Source organism: Sinohyriopsis cumingii, chromosome 2, assembly GCF_028554795.1.
Source record: "Sinohyriopsis cumingii isolate HCF-2022 chromosome 2, ASM2855479v2, whole genome shotgun sequence".
Lineage (NCBI taxonomy): Eukaryota > Metazoa > Mollusca > Bivalvia > Unionida > Unionidae > Sinohyriopsis > Sinohyriopsis cumingii.
The window spans coordinates 16,580,335-16,600,030 of record NC_142962.1 but is presented as its reverse complement, the minus strand read 5'-3'; the positions used below and the strand labels follow the sequence as shown (position 1 = coordinate 16,600,030).

At 34.3% G+C, this 19,696-nt stretch overlaps 1 protein-coding gene across 2 annotated transcripts in view; it reads right to left on the bottom strand.

Annotated features, from left to right (window-relative positions):
• Nucleotides 1-19,696, bottom strand: part of LOC149804381 (anaphase-promoting complex subunit 1-like) — a 253,928-nt gene that overhangs the window by 119,761 nt on the left and 114,471 nt on the right. For both annotated transcript variants that reach the window (XM_089939582.1, XM_089939590.1), the window contains 4 exons: nucleotides 15,234-15,338; nucleotides 9,537-9,659; nucleotides 8,661-8,803; nucleotides 6,268-6,374 (listed from right to left, as the gene is read on the bottom strand). In XM_089939582.1, coding sequence (XP_089795708.1) covers nucleotides 6,268-6,374; nucleotides 8,661-8,803; nucleotides 9,537-9,659; nucleotides 15,234-15,338 — 478 coding nt within the window. The remainder of the gene's footprint in view (nucleotides 1-6,267; nucleotides 6,375-8,660; nucleotides 8,804-9,536; nucleotides 9,660-15,233; nucleotides 15,339-19,696) is intronic.

The following is a 19,696-nucleotide window of genomic DNA, read 5'->3' as shown; positions in this document are numbered from 1 at the left end:
TCTGTTTGGACTTGGATATAATTAACATTTTATTACTAATCTATTCAATGATATACCCCACTATTATCTTTATCGGTGAGTTCGAATACAAAGTAATGGGTATGATCTCTTGTCCTTATAACAAATTTTGTATGGACCATGACTTCAATAAAATGCTGACAGATTTTCATTTCCCTAAAAAAAGCCTCATTTCCCTACTGGCAGCCTCGCTGATTTGACCTATTCTGTCGATTCTTGCCCTCAATCTGGTTTCAATTATAGCCAAAGCGCTAAGCATGTTTAATTACCGTGTAAATAACACTGCATAGCCATGTGGTTGTTGTGACAATGTACATCGTAATTAAAACAAGAATGAATTGTTGATTTAGAGGTGTTTATTGATAATGGAATATAGTAGGCTCGTAATACATGAGGATTATCACAATCGTCAGGTAACTCAAAATACCGTCTTTTTTCTCTTTGCAAAAGCTACAAATAAAAACCGCCCTGAATAAAAGAACGATCTTGTACACGGACAATTTTTTTCATCTCTCACTCTCTCTCTCTCGTGCGCACACACACAAGCACGCGCACGCTCACAATATATCTGATTTTAGTTTAGTTTAAACCATATTTGTTTTAATTATGATATCCATTGCAACAAGAGCCACGTGGCTGTGCATGCTATGACTATTCCTTCCAGTCGAAACCAGTCTTGAGTGCAAGATTCAACAGATGAGAACTTTACAAGTTCCAGCTTAAAAGCCGCTGTGTAAGACTTGCGTGATTTGACGGGAGGCATTGTGAGATAAGTTGTATGATTTGTAAGGGGATATTTATATGAATGATTATGACTGAAAAGATTGATCAAAACATACCGAACTCATTAAAATGTGCCCGTACTATAGCAATGAAAACAATGCCCATGGCTAAATTCATTATTTACATCAAGAGAAGGGAGTGGGCATCATTTCCTGTTGTACTTAATCCCATTGATATTAAAAACGGGTAGCGTAATTGATGCGGATTAATGATAAAGAACAATGGGGTACCGGCAATATGGTAACTAGTATCGGTAGCTAAAGCCAATATCAAGGTCTAAACAGTTGCGGCAACTGGCTTTGATTGTTGTTGGAAACCAAAGACCAATTTATCAACAACCGGTATAATCAAAGAGAGACACCGAATCGTCAGCTGGTTAAGAATGAATATAGGTGAAGTGTTGACATTACAATTTGCTTTAAACTGAATTGCAAAACTAAAAATCATGGATCACTGATGATCTATGAGTACTGGTAGTCCATCTATATATCTGATTTTAGTGTAGTTTAAACCTAATTTATTTGAGAAACTTTGTCAAATACAATTAGAAACATATGATTTGGGGGATTCAGTAGAATGCATGATCTACATTATTTTATAAATAATCATAGAACGCTCGAGTTAATATGGATTACATCCCTTTGTAGGATCAATTGGATCAATCAAAAAGCTATGCTGGTAATTGCTCACGCGTGTCCAACATTATACTGGAAATTCAAATATTAATGGACCAGTTATTTCATATCTTTTTTTTTAGGAACAAACACTATGCTTTGAATTAGTACAGTACACTATAGAGTATAGACCGTAAGTGTGCTATGCGGCCCAGCGAAGTTTTTACCGGTACGGTAAATTGTTTTCTTTTATTTTATGTTTGAGAAATAAGAAAAAACACGCAGAATGCAAAATAAATAATGACAAAACTTACAAATATAAACACAGTCATATTAGTTTATGACAATTTATTGACATAGTAATTTAACATGAATTTGTACTTCTATGTGACCTGTTTTCGATTATGCCGATTATAGAGCAATGTCAATAGCATACCGGATACTGTAATCCATATATAAGTCGATGCAATTTCAATGACACAATCCATATATAAGTCGATTCGGAGTATAAGACGAAGACCGAACTTTCAAGTCAAAAAGTATAGACTTATACGCCGGAAAATACGGTACTGTACAGAATTTGATATCTCTTTCATGGGGATACTTGCCAGTGGATATGTAATATGACTTATTGTACATAATTTGATATCCCTCTCTAGGGGATACTTGCCAGTGGATCTGTAAGACGACCCACTGTACAAAATTTCATATCTTTCTCTAGAGGATAATAGTCAGTACAAAACTCATTACTGTTTGAGTGAAAAGTCTCAAACCATGTTGCAAATGAAAATTTAATTTGTTTATCTTTTTCATTTTTTAAAAAATTCATTTATTTATTTATGTTTAATGCTGATATGTTTGTCTCCAACAAAGAACCAAATCTTCCAAATGCTAAAAACATGACAGACAATTGTTCCTGTACACATGGTTTATTTACTGAAATGACCCGAATGAAGGCAACAGTGAGAGCATTTGACATTTCTTTCATTACAGAAGTAAACAAGCTGGAAAACATTATTTACAAGAATGTGTCACACTTATACTGCCCCATGCATGTATTAGAGTTTCCATGTAATTGAAGATCATTACGAAGACAGAATTTAAAAGCAATGTCAGAAACTGACAAGATATGATTAATGCTATGTAGATGTCATCATGCAAGCTTATTTTTACTTCAAGTTGTGGGATTCCATTTATTTAACCTGTTATATCTTCGGTTAATCAAGATGGCAGCACTCTTGTGCAAGCCCGGCCTACTGGGCAATGAGATCAAGCATAGTTAAATATTTAACAAATTCAACTTGATCAAAGAGTATAACATATAATACATACTTATATACAGTCAAACTTGTCACTAATGGCCACTCCTGGGAAAAGGCAAAACTGGCTGTCGCACACAGGAGACCACTGTACACAGGTTCACCTTTTAATTGGTTTTTGAACAAATACCATACACCAAAATATTTATACCATTGTTGATATTATTATTATTATTATTATTATTATTATTTATTATTGATTGTTTATTTGTAACCTACACAGCAAAATCATACTAACAGGTTTACGTTTTTCTCCCCAAATTTATATTCCACAAAAGATTACCGTATCCTGCTCCCTTTAATCCATCCTATAAATTAAATCATCACCAAATTAAAAATATAAACCACTCTTAGTTTATTCACGCTATAACCAACAGCATCAGGATTAGTCAGTTGCTCAAATCAGCAAAATCAACAGTCGACTTATGTGAGAATCAGTGATGAATAGGAAAGCAAGATCAACAGATAGTCGACTTATGTGAGAAGCAGTGATGAATAGGAAAGCAAGACCAACAGATAGTCAACTTATGTGAGAAGCAGTGATGAATAGGAAAGCAAGACCAACAGATAGTCAACTTATGTGAGAAGCAGTGATGAATAGGAAAGCAAAAGAAGCTGTGTATGGCTAACTGTTGTCTCAGGATATCTCTCTTTGTTCTATTTTAGAAAGGTTTATATGTGTACTTTGGTATAAAGAGTTTCCTTTTAGGCCTACATAGACAGTTTTTCCATACTTATGACAGAAAATTGAAATCATTACTTCTGATTTCTACAGAACCCTGGATTTTGTATTCCTTTCATTAAAAATGATTGAGTTTCTTCACCAATGAAGACTTATTAGGTGCTTCTTAAATATTTCATGTATCCTGCAAAAGTCAGAGGAACTGAAATAAATCCTCCCAAATCTACCACAGGTACATTTCAAATAATAAATCCCTTTGATGTAAACTCAGGCTGAATTAAATGAGTGATAGCATAAATTTCTGAGCTGAATCCATTTTTCTTCTCTGAGTCACTGACCTTGACCATGATCTTCGGACTCCAAAATCAATAGGATTTTCTTACCCCCAATGCAAGCAATCTACTAAGTTGTGTCCAGGTTTGTAATGAATAACTAATGTTATTTTGCATAAACTGTTTTTCTTCTATGAGTCATAGTAACCTAACCTGTTATTGTGCTGAAATTGCTTTTCTTCTTTCAGTCACAGAGACCTTGACCTTTTGAAACTAAAGTCAATAGGGTTCATCCTCATCCTAAGTGCATGCAATCCACAATGTATGGTAGCAGTTGATTGTGGAGAACTCAGGTTAGTGTAATGGTGAAACTGCAAGAAACTGACAATACAGAAAACATGATGCTAGGGGTCAGTGGGCCACACAATAACCTTGAATTTTGATATTTACACCCATAAACTGATAGGGTTCTTCCTGACTCCAAGAGCAAGCCATCACCAAGTTTGGTAACCAGTGATGGTGGATAACCCTTGTTACTGTGCTGAAGCAAAATTGGTAACAGAAAAATGGACAGATTGACAGTGGATAAAATGATAACATAATAAACTGTTTAGTGTCACAGGTACATACAAAATTATGACCGTAATTTGGTACACTGATATTTTAATAACACCTTCAAGAAAATAGCAGGATGCAGATGAAGTTGAATTTAATGCCACACCTTGGCTTTACATATAACAGATAACCTATCAATTATTATTTACTAACATGTCAATGACCATGAACAATGTAGTGTCTAATAGTCCTTAATTGATTATTAATCACTATTAAGGTGGACTAAAAAAACATAACACTAATTCTGCTTTTTATCTACAGGGTTGCATTTTTATTGGTCTTGAATTTATAACAAGTTATTAATAGTCAATACACTTTGCTTTAAATAGTAATTAAATATGTAAATTAATGGTTAGACTCATGGATACAAGTTTATAAATAATTATTCAGCAACTCTTAATATGATTGTAATTAAAAAGGATTGCAAATAGCATTTAAGAGTATTCATAATAATAGGATTTTAATGGATTTGTTGAATACCCTATTAGACAGCCAGATAATGACCTTTCGTACAGCAGCATTAATTGATATCTTATGGGTCTGGAAAAAAGAAGAAACCCAAGGCCCATGTGTCAAAATAAAAATGTATTGCATGAACACTTTTCTACATATTCTTATTATATAAATATGGATATGTTCAGAGAAACAAAGCTTAAAATTATATTTTTTTACAAATCTGCATCTGTTCATATGTCACTCGGTCTAGATGTGTGGTAAAATAAGGCTGTTTTAAACATCACCAAAATTCTGCACTTGACAACATGCTGTGGTATATAGAAAGAAAATATTGTGTCTAAAAGTAGAGACAATTTTGGCAAACCTTAATTTCTCAGTTAGTTCCTGTCAAAGCAGTTACTATTATTATGTATTAAGCTTAATTTGGTCAAAACAAAGTTTACGTGAAAAGATGAAAATTGTAATATGGTTCTCTCAAGCTTTCTGAAAAGTCATTAAATCATGATGTTCCAGATCTGAAAGCAGGTGTATCCTCATGTTATCTAAGCTCAAATGTAATTTTACCATGATGATCTGAAAGCAAGTGTATCCTCACGTTATCTAAGTTCAAATATTATTTTACCATGATGATCTGAAAACAAGTGTATCTTCATGTTATCTAAGCTCAAATGTCATTTTACCATGATGATCTGAAAGCAAGTGTATCCTCATGTTATCTAAGCTCAAATGTCATTTTACCATGATGATCTGAAAACAAGTGTATCCTCATGTTATCTAAGCTCAAATGTCATTTTACCATGATGATCTGAAAGCAAGTGTATCCTCATGTTACCTAAGCTCAAATGTCATTTTACCATGATGATCTGAAAACAAGTGTATCCTCATGTTATCTAAGCTCAAATGTCATTTTACCATGATGATCTGAAAGCAAGTGTATCCTCATGTTATCTAAGCTCAAACGTCATTTTACCATGATGATCTGAAAACAAGTGTATCCTCATGTTATCTAAGCTCAAATGTCATTTTACCATGATGATCTGAAAGCAAGTGTATCCTCATGTTACCTAAGCTCAAATGTCATTTTACCATGATGATCTGAAAGCAAGTGTATCCTCATGTTATCTAAGCTCAAATGTCATTTTACCATGATGATCTGAAAGCAAGTGTATCCTCATGTTATCTAAGCCCACGTCATTTTATTGAAATACCATTGGCATTAAGCAGTACACAATGAATCCAACTGCATGGCAAGCAAAACATGAACAAAAAACAATCTTGGAAAATTGAAGATTCCACAGAACTGACTGTTTCACATTACATTTTCAAACATTTCAATTATTTTTTAACAGAGTATCTTAAAATTGTTTATGAAGACTTCACCTTGAGATAAATGATACAAGTGCCTTGCAACTTGACATAACTGCTTGAACAAAAATTATAATAAAAGAGTACATTCTAGTATTTCACAGCTATCAGTTCTCAACCAACACTACTAGTCTACTACATACCCTACTTCTGGTCTCTGAGTGAGTGCAATTCTTGCTGGGTGAGCAGACTGTAGGAGACGTCTTGCTTCCTGAACTCTCAGATCTTCACTAAATCGTAGCTTCAACAACTAAGAAAAAATGTTCTGTTCTTGTTACACTGGATATAAAACTTTTTTCAAATAATAATCCCTATCAGGACTCTTTACACTTATCAATAATACCAAATATACATGCTTATACGTTGAGTCAAGCTGCAAACAACAAAGGTCCTGATCTGCCATCATATAAAGTGCCAGCAAATCAGGGTCTATGTTGTTTGTTCCATTGATTAGTCCTACATACACAGACCCAGATCTGCCACTGCATTATGCAACACAGAACTGGGTCTGCAGTTTACACCTGGAATCATCTTATAACTGAGCGTATGTGGTACAAGCCATGGAGAGGTATTTTTACTAAATTGCATTTAGATTTTAACTTATTCTAAACAAAAACTCAATTAAATGACTTCTAATATCAATGAATAAACTATATTTCAGCATTATGAGTTGTGACAAAAGAGCTCACATTTGTGAGAAATAAAAATGAGATTTAGCGAACGAAAATTGTCAAGTGATTACTCTCGGGTGATTTTCAGAATCATAATGCAACATCTAGAAAATAACATCAGTACTTTTCCAGTTACATGAATATATGTTTTGTGTATAAAGCATTCCAGCGGTTGCAATTTAGATCACAGCCTATTACCTTTTGGATTGTGAGATTGCCTGTCCCTACATTAAGTCACCATCTTTTTAGGTAACTAGTCTACTTTTGAACCTACAATTGGCCAGTTTTATACTTGATCCCAGCTAATGTTATTTATGGATCCGGAAAATGCAGACATTGAGAACCACCGACCCATGGGAAGCTACTGGCAAGCTTTCTCACATACCCATGAATGCCAAGCCCAAGACTCTTACCCACTCAGAGTGTAGACAGCAGTTATCTGTAAAAATGAGCACCTAAGACCACTCATCCACCCAGGACCCCTATTTTGGAGAAAAAGCCATTTAAAGTTTGTTATATTTTAAGTAATTGTGGTTTTTCTGTTTTCTGTAATGATGGCCATATATTATAATGGATTGGCATCATCTCTACAAAAATCTGCCATGATGCCTTCTGTCAAATGCAATCAAATTTTGTTGGGTTTTTTTTTCTTGTATGGAGGAAGGGGGTGGGGGGTGGGGATGGGTGGATGCGTGTCGATGAAATAATTTAAAGTTTTTCTATTTTAGGTAACAGCAACTATATATGATAAGCATCTATATCTTTAGCACAAATTCTGAAAACTTTTCATTACATGATGATGTCTACCAATCTGGTCAAAATGGTCTACTCAACAGTTGACACATACAGGACGATTCCACAAGCACACTTGGCTGTGCAACCAGGTAAGCCAAATCATGAAGGCCTGGGCCTGCATGTTGAGCCTAAAATCAAAGCATTTCTATAAATTATGTGACCTTGACCCCAGGGTCAAAAGGTATAGCGAGGAAGTTGAAATGAAATGTCAACTTCAAAGTGATTCTTCAACTGTATGAACCACATCCTCCATGGGGTTTAGGAAATGTAGCGAAGTTCAGACACATTAACCAAAACCTGAACACAAACTTTCTATGAATGACCTTCATTCAAAGATCAATGGGGAATATGTGCAAGTCACTGAGTAAATTGTTTAAATTATTTCATAATAATTTATCCCAATTATGAAAAAAATCTATCAGGGAGTTTGGTAAATAAAAACAAATGAAAAATAATAACCAGAAACTTGAAGCAAATTTGCTCTGACTCCGACCTTCACCTGATGGTCAAAGGGGCAGGCATTCATGTCACTGAATAAATTGTCTTAGGCTCATGGTGACTCATTACAAGTTTGAAAACAAAAATCCATAAAGGGGTTTAGGAAATACAAGCAAATTTAACATTCTTAACCAGACACCTAAATGCAAATTTTATATCGGTGTGACCTTGACAGGAAGGTCATTAGAGTAAGCAAGCATTCAAAGAACAAGAACCCATCAAGGGGTTTAGGAAATACATGCAAATGAAAAACTTATCACCAAAAACCATAACATAAAATTTTAGGGTTACCATAACTCTAAGGTAAAGGGGGAAAACATGCATGTCATAGAAAGAATTGTTTTAGATTCATAACAATTCATGCTAAGTGTGACAGGAATCTATCAAGGAGTTTAGGAAATATTTGCAAATGAAAAACTGTAACCAAAACCTAAACACACTTTATCAATTCCAACTAAATTGGGCTTGACCGGAAAATAATAATGGACATTTGTTATGCAGTCATAGGTGTTTGCACAATTTCTGAAAAACATGTATTATTTTAAAAAATGATTATGTCTCTATAGTCTGACCTCATCATCCAAGTTTTCCATTCCATCATCTTCTTCCTTTTTATTGCCAGCCCGTGTGTAGAGCTTCCGAGTGAAACTGCCTGGAGGCGTGGCAACCTCTCTGGGCTTCTCATTCTCTAGCAACTGGGAAATGTCTTGCCGACCTAAAAGTTCAAATCAAAACAAGATCCAATCAAAATTCACAAGAAGGCAAAGGAATTCAATCAAATTATGATTTTTAATGTTGTGACTATGTAAGTGTCGATCATCTAGTAGTATATGTTGTACAGGATTTTCACAAATTCTGACCAATAAAACAAGTTTGTATACGTCAATAGTCCTTAGCCTTGACTAATTGCCATACATGAACTTTCATCATAATGGAAACTCAAATCATAACCTGGTGACAAAAAAAATCAAATGAGGTATCCAAAAATATGAAATACCAAGCACTTCCAAAGATACAGTAAAAATATTGTAAAAGTATATTAATTCTCAACTTTACGGTAAACGTTAATCAAATTTATATGATCAGAAGTTAGCACTCCATAAGGAGCCAAAGATTTTCTCTACAAATTGACTATCTGTAACATTTCTGTGGAGATACAGTCTAGTCAGGATGTGGCTAAGTAGTCTGTTTCGATCACAGACAAAAAGAAGCTTGGATTGGGCAATATTTCTAAGATCATGTGTTTTAATGAATTGGAACTGATAGCATTAGGGTAATTAAAGATTAAATTAATGCATTAAACAGAGTAGTAAAAACACCAAAAATCACTAAAAACCCTGATTTGTGTTCACACTTCAGCAGACATTTCACTAGAAAACATGGGTAAATCATGCAAGTGAACAGATCTGCCTTACAGCTTCATTCACCATGTTACCAAGTGAACTTACCAATGAGAGCATAGGCTTCCATGGGCCAGTCAGATGGAGGGTTACACCTGCAATGAAATATGGCCTCCCTAATGGGTAGAGCAACTCCAACTGGAAGTGTTGTCAATTCTCTCTCAGTCATACCTACAAGAATCACATACTGAATTGAAGCAGTTCTAAAGTAGTAAATATTTAAATAAAAAAGCACAAATACCTGTTTTCAATGTTGAAATTTTCATAATCCTCACAAACTTGCATCCTCAACAAATACAAAAAAGTGACAATGAAAATAGGTACTGTCTAATAAAGCAGATACCTCTTTTGATGTCTTTATATAGATTCCAACATGAAAGGCCTTCACTAACTACACACTGCTGACCCAGTTCTATGGCACCTGACTGAATAATACATCACAATGAGGACTGCTGTTGGCAGCATGAGGTAATTATTTTGAAAGACAGTTTCCTCCTCGGGTTCTCAAAAACATATTTAAAATTGTTTTGCATACAACTATATTCCAACATGAATCCATTTTGTCTCCCAATATAGAGTTCTTGCTAACAACATGGGCAAGCCATCTACAAAGTTTGGTAATTACAGATGGTGAACAAGTTATTGTGTGCATTTTTCTTCTTTAAGTTACAGTAATCCTGACCTTCTGACACTGAAATCAATAGGGCTCTTCTTTATCTCAGGTGCAAGCCAATATTTGCTAACTCTAGACAGCGGACTACTCGAGTTATTATGCAGAAATGGCACTAACACCAAACCGAAGGATGGGAAGATGGAATACAAGTTACGGTGGGCATAAATAAAATGCAATCAGCAGACTTAGAAATAAAAAATATAAACAAAATAGTCCCTGCTTAATTAAATGGCACTCAATTATTCACAATAACTAAGCCTGAGATAACTGACCTAAAAGTCAAATGCATAGACAGTGGGTCAAGAATTATGGGTTTGCATGATGCTCTCCAACATGAAGGTTTGTCTTTCCTTAGTGATGGCTGCCATATTGGATATTGGATTGACATCATTTGAATGTCCTTATGCCAGGATGACTTCTGTGAAATTTGGTCAGTTCAGCTGCTTTGCTTTGGAGAATGCATGTAAAAAAATTCTGTGTTTAGTAACAATGGCCATATTGAATAAAGGGTTAGATAAACTGTTTAATAACAATGGCCATATTGAATAAAAGGTTAGATAAACTGTTTAATAACAATGGCCATATTGAATAAAGGGTTAGATAAACTGTTTAATAACAATGGCCATATTGAATAAAGGGTTAGATAAACTGTTTAATAACAATGGCCATATTGAATAAAGGGTTAGATAAACTGTTTAATAACAATGGCCATATTGAACAAAGGGTCAGATAAACTGCAGCAACATGACTGGCCTTAATACCAAGTTTTCTGTCAAATTTGGTTAAATTCAGTTGAGCCGGGTTTTTTCAAAAATTTCATTTAAATATCTTTATTTTTTCCATTTTTGCTAATGGTGGCAATAAGTCATAGTAGTTAGGCATCATCAGTACAAAGTTAAAAGGACTCTATACCAGAAATCTGGTCAAATTCTGTTCAGCCATTTTCAGGTACACTTGTTTAGAAAGTTATTCTGAATGGTGCTCACATTGCATGGCAGATCAACATCTATATAAAATTTAAGGGCCTTCATCCAAGGATGATGACAAATTGGCTCAAATCCTGTTCAGAAGTTTCTGATAAAGTCTACTGGTTATTCTATTTTTCTTGTCAATCTTTTTATTTTAATGGTGGATTGGCATCATTTGTAAAAGTATAAAATAACTTCATGCCAGGATACTTTCTACCAAGTTTAGATGAAATTAGTCCAGTGGTTTTTAAGACAAAGTTCAAAATAGCAATTGCTAATGAATAATGCATAATGAACAATGGACACAGCACATTCTAATTAGAGGACTGTTACATAACATTATTTGGCCGTATGGTAAGCCAATAAAAAGAAATTGATGCATTATTGACAACTGATAGATTTAATCTAAAAATATCCTGTAATTTTCATTCCTAAATGCAATCAATGCAGTCTGCTTTTGTATCTTTTCACTGTAACATCTCAGCAGCAAATGCAAACCAGGGCATACTCAATAAGCAATTACAAGTTTGTCAAGATGACTGCCATGTATTCAGTATTACTGACTATACAATGTATTTTGTTTAATACTGAAAGTTTACCACTGAATAAATGTACTTTATTCTATTTACAACTGAACTAGCAAGATAGGGACTTCTCTTAAGGTTAGGATTTATACAGGTCCAGCATGTCATCATAAACACAACTACTTAACCAATGTAAGTAAAGCGTAAAATATAGCTTACAGTGACCTTCTTTGGTTATAAGGTGCAGTGGTAATAGATGCATCCAATTATTAAGTTTCATGATAACCAGACCCAATATATAAACAAAGCCTTTAGCATAAAATTTGAACAAAGTCAATTCAGTATGAAATAGAGGTCAGAGACCTATTTCAGCAAAATGGATGTATAAGGCAAGTCTTGATTCTAGAAAGGATAGTATGCATTTAATATGTCATGAGGTAAATGGAAAAACTGAACCCAAACTAGTAACAGGTGAAATATAGGTCACAATGACCTTGTCTGTTTTGGGTGTAGTACTAAGAGATACGTATATAATCATTTAGTTTAATGATTAAAGCATGACATATATGTATCATTTAGCAATTTATGGCACCTCAGCAGATTAATGCCAACATGGTGCCAATGAAAGGTAAATTCTGAAAAATGTAAAAATGGATTGCTCAAGAACAGCAAGATAAACCCTTCTAAACAAATGTATATCTGAAGTACTAGGTCAATTATAACATGTAAAGATGTTACAATCTGTCAAATGTATTTTAAAGAAAATATAATCATAGAACATCCTTAATATATGATTGAAATTTTTTAAATAAACTGCATTCCCTCAAAAAGTCCAAGATTTTTCGAGTGGTATATCATCATAATGCAGTTCATGTCAAAATTCTTCTGTCTCTTGGATGGAAATCAACACACTCAACAAGAAAATGTTCCACTGTCAGTGGACACTGTCATAGTATGCACTCTGGTCCACATTCACCCTTGAGGAGGTATCCACAAACCCTGCATGTGTCAGCACAATACCACCTCATCTCTGCAATATATTCTATACTTTCCAATAGTGGTTTGATGTTCTGACATTGGTGGTGTTTTCATTCCATATATTTTTTTACAAGTATGATGAACAGGCTGATTTGTACAATATTTTAAGTCAATTTATGGAATTTCCCATTCAGAAATGGGGGACTTTTGAGTGAGGCAGCTTTGGCTGTTTTTTCTGCCATTTCATTGCCATTTATACCAATACAACAAAAGTAGCAACCAGTACGAAATACTTTTCCCAGATTGTATGAGCATATCATGTGTCATAACACATGTAATATCTATTGTAATATCTGTGATATCAACATGTCAAACTCATGGTTTTGAAAGCCTTTCAATGTTGAAAGAGAATCCAAGAAGATAATGAAATTTCTTGCATGTGAGGTTTCAATGTAGTTCAAAGCTTGAGTATGACTAATTTCTGCAGTATATAATTGAGGCTTCATGCAATATTTGGCTCAAGATGGCAAATTAGGATGTTGCAATGACAGCTCCAACTTTGACTCTACTTTTGAAAATGTCTTTATAATAGGAGGCTCTGACCTTTGGAATCTGCAATGGTCAAATATAATTCTGGGAAGTTCTGATAACCAGAGCTGATTTGGGAATACAGAATTTGTCAATATTTGCAACATCATTCTTTGCTCCTTCCAGGTTAGGACAAATTTGTATGCCAAAAGGTGGGATGAAAATTGGTTTATAAGTGTAAAAGGTTTGCCATTTTGGCCTAAAGATGGTATCCAAGGTAAGATCGGATGAATTTTAAGATGTTTTGGTAGCATACAGAAGACCAAACTTCATTCACTTGACATAAAGTGATTTTTTGTACAACTCCACATTGAGGCTTTCAGAAGGGGATGCATTCATGTTGTGTATCAGATGGAGGTAGTATTTACAAGTTATCCACATAATTGAGCTATACTCAAGGTTAGATCTTGCTAACAACCTGTATAACTGCATCAAGACATTTTGAAAAGGGTCACTGTGGCAGCCATACTGAATGTGTGAGCAGAAACGTTTTTACTTAGGATCAACTAGATGTCATAAGTCTTTTAGTGAAAACAACATGTTCATATTACCATCTATTCAAAATTAGCTATCAATAAGATTTCTAAGATGGCTGCTGTGACAGAGATATTGAATGTGCAAGAGGCACCATTTTTATTTAGGACCAACAAGATATCAAAAGTCTTTGGGTGAAAACTCCATATCAATATGACTTCCTGTTCAGGAGGATTTGTTATGACAATCCCTTCAAGATGGCTTCTATTGCAGCCATGCTGGATGTCAGTTCAGCACCATTTTCATTTCGCACCAACTAGACATCCTACAGCATCTTTCAACGAAAACCCCATGTACACATGACTTTCCATTCAGGAGAGGAAACAATAACAAGATTTTCAACATGGTGTCTGTTGTGGCCATATTGGACAGCAGATCAGCACCATTATCATTTAGGACAAACTAGATATCCTAATAAGCCTTAAAAAGAAAACCCCATGCTGACATAACAATCAATTCAGAAGGAGCAGTGATAACATGATTTCCAAGACCGTGGTGGCCATATTTAGGACCAACTAGCAACATAAGTCTTGTAGTGAAAACCCCATTTTGATATATGACAATCTATTCAGAAGGGGTAGTAATAATGTTTTCAAGTACACCTTACAAGTATAATGAGAAATAAAGGTTACAGGGACATTCTTCTGTGCTAAGGGTGTAATACTAATAGAGATGTATACAATCGAGTGTGATGATTCTATCATGAACAGAACTTGAAAAATAAACTTGAAATCCACAAATTTAACTAAAGTCAGTTAAGCATGAAATAGAGCTCACTGTGACCTAATTTTGTCATGAGGATGTTCTAATCAAGATGCATCCTCTCTATGGTACAAAAGCTAAATATAAAAACCCCAAGCTAGTAAATGTGAAATGTAGATCACAGCGAGCTTTTTTTGCTATAATGGTGTTAATAAAGATACATAAAATCATATAGTCTGATGATTCTATCATGAACACAGAACCTGAGAAATAAACAGGAACCCCAAATTGTAACCAAGGTCAGTGAAGTAAGAAATAGTTACCTGTATTTGTGACTAGGGTATCATACTCATAGAGATGCATTCTCTCACGAAGTTCCATGAGTCCATGTAAAGCAGAATTTATGCAGTGTGCAAAACACCTAAGCTAAGCACACAAAAAACCCAAAATTGTACAAATCAGGTACAAAGTTTGCCCCCTCAGCCCCATCCCCTGAACACAGGTGCTTTGAAACCAATTACAAACTGCTGCAATGGACTTAGCAAGACAGAATGGTTGACATTCAGTATGTTGTATGCTTCTATCTATGCTAACACTGACACCAGGGGCACTGCAATCAGTATTTAATACTTTGCACAGGTGAGCTAAAAATGTCCCAAAGTAATCTTCTTAAGGTGTTTTATTCTGCTGAAACACCATGCACAATAATTTATCAATTCTCTTCACTGGTAAGCATGCATTATTGGGAATAGGATACTAACCTTACTATGTCAATTACCTTGTTCAATCATGAAGAGCACCATGCGTTCAACTGAGTTTTCAGTTGGACTTGAACGACAGAAACTCCTGGACATGGACAAGTCCACAGTGGGAGCCCGATGACCTGGAAATGTGAATAAAATATATCAGCAAATATTGTCACCATTTTAAATTTCCCCATCTTAATAAGCAGGAAAAGAAATTGATCAGGCATGTGGGTGTTAATAAAAAATAAAACAGAAGCTCAATCAATGCATTTAGGTGGATTTAACATATCACTGATGTCCAGACTTAAAGTAGATGGTCTTGGTAGTAAAGGTAGATGGTCTTGGTAGTGAAGGTAGATGGTCTTGGTAGTGAAGGTAGATGGTCTTGGTAGTAAAAGTAGATGGTCTTGGTAGTAAAGAAAGCTGGTCTTGGTAGTTAAGGTAGATGAATTGGTAGTAAAGAAAGCTGGTCTTGGTAGTTTAGATGAATTGGTAATGAAGATAGATAGTCATAAAAGCAAACTGCTGGCTTATATTGACATCATCTTTCTCATGAAGACAAGAAATTCCAGGGTGTATTAGAGATGTGTTGTAGATGCACATCTGCCAAATGGCAAGATACGGACTATGTTAGTTACTAACAAGCAAATTACAGTTTTATTATATATTTCATAGTGTGATATTAAAATATATAAATGGGAGAAAAATAATATCAGTGGTGATATCAACTTTTGGAATTTTCTTTTCCCATTAAAAATTGATCTGCCCTTGTGTATGTTATTCAAACCTGTATTTCAGTACTTTTAGTCCTATTTCATTTTTCGTCCTCATATATCTTAAAATGTGTCAACTGTAAGCCCTCTAACGTACACTCATGCAACCAGTGAGGTGCTAACAAGAAATGTCAAAAAAGACTCCAAAACGGCAAAATGTTGACTTTAAGTGTTGCCTTTTTTATTCATGGGTCGGTGGTTCTTTATGGGGCTTTCCCCAAGTTCTTCCTCCACCATTAATACTGGCCACCATGTATAGCCTATCTTGTGCTGAAAAATGGCATTAAACCCTATAACAACAACATCTCTTTTTATAATTAGCTTTCTACTTAAATCATGGAAACTTCCAATGACTGAACATATATGACCTGTTTCTATGTATCACCCATACAGTACTGTATACCCATAATACTCAACAACAAACAGTACACATTTGAAGTAATAAACATTTTTAAGAAGCAATTTTAACTCACATCACATTTGTGTTTGCAAACAAAGGAAAAATCAGGCATTGATTAATGTTGATTGTAAACCAAAATCAGGTCACAACAAAAAATTGGATAGTGTCTGCTACTGAAATAGACTGCAAGCATCAAAAGGCCACATAAAAATTCAAATCTGAATGTAGAAATAAACCAAATAAAGAGCTAAAACCTCCTGTTAAGGCTGTTATGCTCTTAAGTCGGACAGATACAACCTGTGACGTTTCCACATTAGACCTATCCAACCCCAACAGTTATCAATATGTACGTGAAATGTGTTAATGAAACAAAATTTTCATTTTCATACAAATACTGTCATTATTTTGACATAATTCACAATCTGATGCATGATATGAAAGTGATAAAGCTGTAAATCACTGCTATCCCAAAATTATTATAAGTTTATAACTTCTTGTTATCGATATAATAATGAAGCTGATAATAGCATGGAATGAGGAGAATCCATGAATACTGACATTTCTTTTAAAAGAAAAAAATGTCACCCTCTACGATATTCTGCCAAGTGGAAGCAAAGGATATTCATAACATACTGTGAAAGAAACAAGTTGGGCTGAAAATGCACACTGTATTAAAAATATTTGCTCTTTCTTGCTCTTCAGAAGTATCATCCACGGATCACATAACAACATAAAGTTATACATTTCTTAAGTAAATTAAACACCAAAATGAGTATTTAATCATAATCATGAAATTAATAAATATTAATAAATCAGGCTTGTGTACTGAGGAGTATGATCACTCTTAAATTGCTTCCAGGACAGAGATACATCGCTCTCCCCAATGTTATTGTTCAAAACAATGATTTCCTGATGTTTTTTGAGTGAACTTCTCAAGTTTTATCCTATGGCAGTTGCCTTTCACAAATACTGACAGGCTTACAGGTTCCGCCATTTTCATATATGACCCTATGTGCCATATATGATGATGTCATAAATATCTGAGGTGAGTGAATAAGTCTCTTCAAAACTACCAGCTGGCAGCTCTCCCGCATTTTACAGAACACAAGCCCTGAATAAAGTTGGTCTACATGTTTTTGTTCTACATGATTCCAATCATGTACTACATCAGCAGAAAGTTACACAGTTTAAATCAAGCTATCAAGAATAATTACTTTATTTTTAAAAATCAATCACTGTTAAAAATAATAAGTGAATAAATATTTGGATTTTATGTATTTTCATTATTTACTGGAAATGTTGATTGTACACAGCAATCAATCATATAAGATTTGTCTTCTGCTCCTACAGTCATAGTATAGTTGATATCTATTTGTGCACAGATGTGAGATATAAATGGAAATACCCTTTGTAAACTAGATTGTACAAAATCAAAGTGATGGGAATTTGTTGAGTTCTCAACTTGTTGGAACTGCAAAAATTCTGGCAGAAATTTGAAGACGGTGAAATAGAGATGCAGTTCTAATGAGTTGACCTAAAGAGAGAGCCATCTATCAAGAAAGATGAATGATGTATACTTGACTGAAGCATAATGAATATGTTACTATTAGATACAATAGAGTATCAATGACTCACACCAACTAAGATCTCAAATGGAATAATTATTCCAAATAAACTTGCCTTTGAAAACAAAAAAGAAACATTACCTTTTCTTTTAAGGCCTGTGTTCAATATATAAGAAATCTGTATTTGTGACAGGAGCATAAAGATTTTTTATGCTTTGGTATGGGTTCAAAATATCAATCAACAGTACTGTTTTTAATGAAGAAAACTGTCAAACTTACACATGCATAATTATTTCCACAGGGAGTATGTTAAAGTTACACACACACAGAGTGGCCAAGTGGTCTAAAGCGCTTTCCATTACAGATAATACAACTAAAATATATGATCCCACCCCACCCCCATGGTTTGCAAACCTGGATTTAAATAATTTTAGGTTACTGCATTTGTATGGGAAAATATAAACATTAGTTATACAAAAATTCCTGTTTGGTCTACATACAACTGAATTTATTCATCTTGTGAATGAATATGTATTGAAACAAGTTTTCTAGTTGGTCTGGAATGGATGGAATCTGTTTTCTGCTGATCCAACACAATTTTACTTTTCTGCTCGTCATGAACAGGATTTTTTTATAATAGCTGAGTCAATCAGAATGACATACATGAGATTTGAGCAGCGGACTGGCACTGAAACGACCACACCTCAGTTACTGTTATTGATTGTTTGGAATAATAATGTATGAAGGGTATCAATTTTTTTAATTTAAATTATTGAAAAGATGCTCTGTAATATCACATTCATTTTCTTTTGATTGCAGTAAAGAGAATGTGATTTCAGTTGGAAATGTAGCTGAAATCACAGTACAATTTTTTTTATGTATATCAAGTTTTGGAACTCATGACATGAGTCATATCATCTGGATTTGCAGAACTATGAAAGAATATATTGAGGAAATTCAAGATGCATAAATGTAAGTAAATTTTTTGCCATTATTATTACCAGACATGTTTATGCTCTGTCACATGCATGCTGGCTGTTGGAGGGACCCCAGCTATGACCTATATGGCTTGTATCGCTAGCCTCACATTATATTAAAATAGTTAAACAGGGAAAATTGCAAAGCACCAGTTGTGTGACAGTCTATTTAACCAATGGAAATAATACTTTTTCGTTGTCTTGGTTTATTGGCTCTGATGCTCTTAGTTTCCTACCAAAATCGTCAGGTGCATTTTTTTCTCAAATTTGTTTATTGACTGACTTCCAAAATGGTACATCTCTGACAGATATGCAAAAGCCCGTGGCCTCAGTATGCTTTCTATGCTATTTTTATAGACCCTAGCGAGCAATGGTCATAGTCTGAACTACTCTATTTGCAAAAATGTATGAATATTCCTCCTAAATAACTTTTAAAATATGAATGGTATTTTCAACTACTTCATCTCTCATGTTTGTTGTTGATATTGCAAATATCAGTCATTAATTTGCTTGTTTGAATGTTTCATTTACGACTCAGTGAACTCATCCACATCATAAATTTTGTCATCTCTACTCTCATATGGATGAAACAGATTTTTTAGTTCCTTAACAAACAAATCTTATCAGCCAAAAGTTAAAGCATCTAAGACATGAGTGTACATGGTTTATTTACAAAGATATTCCTAATACATAATATAATCTTTAGACCCTTGTCATGCAGTAGGAAACCGTACAGTATCCAAAATTACTACACAATTCTGAGAATGTGTGTGTGTGTGA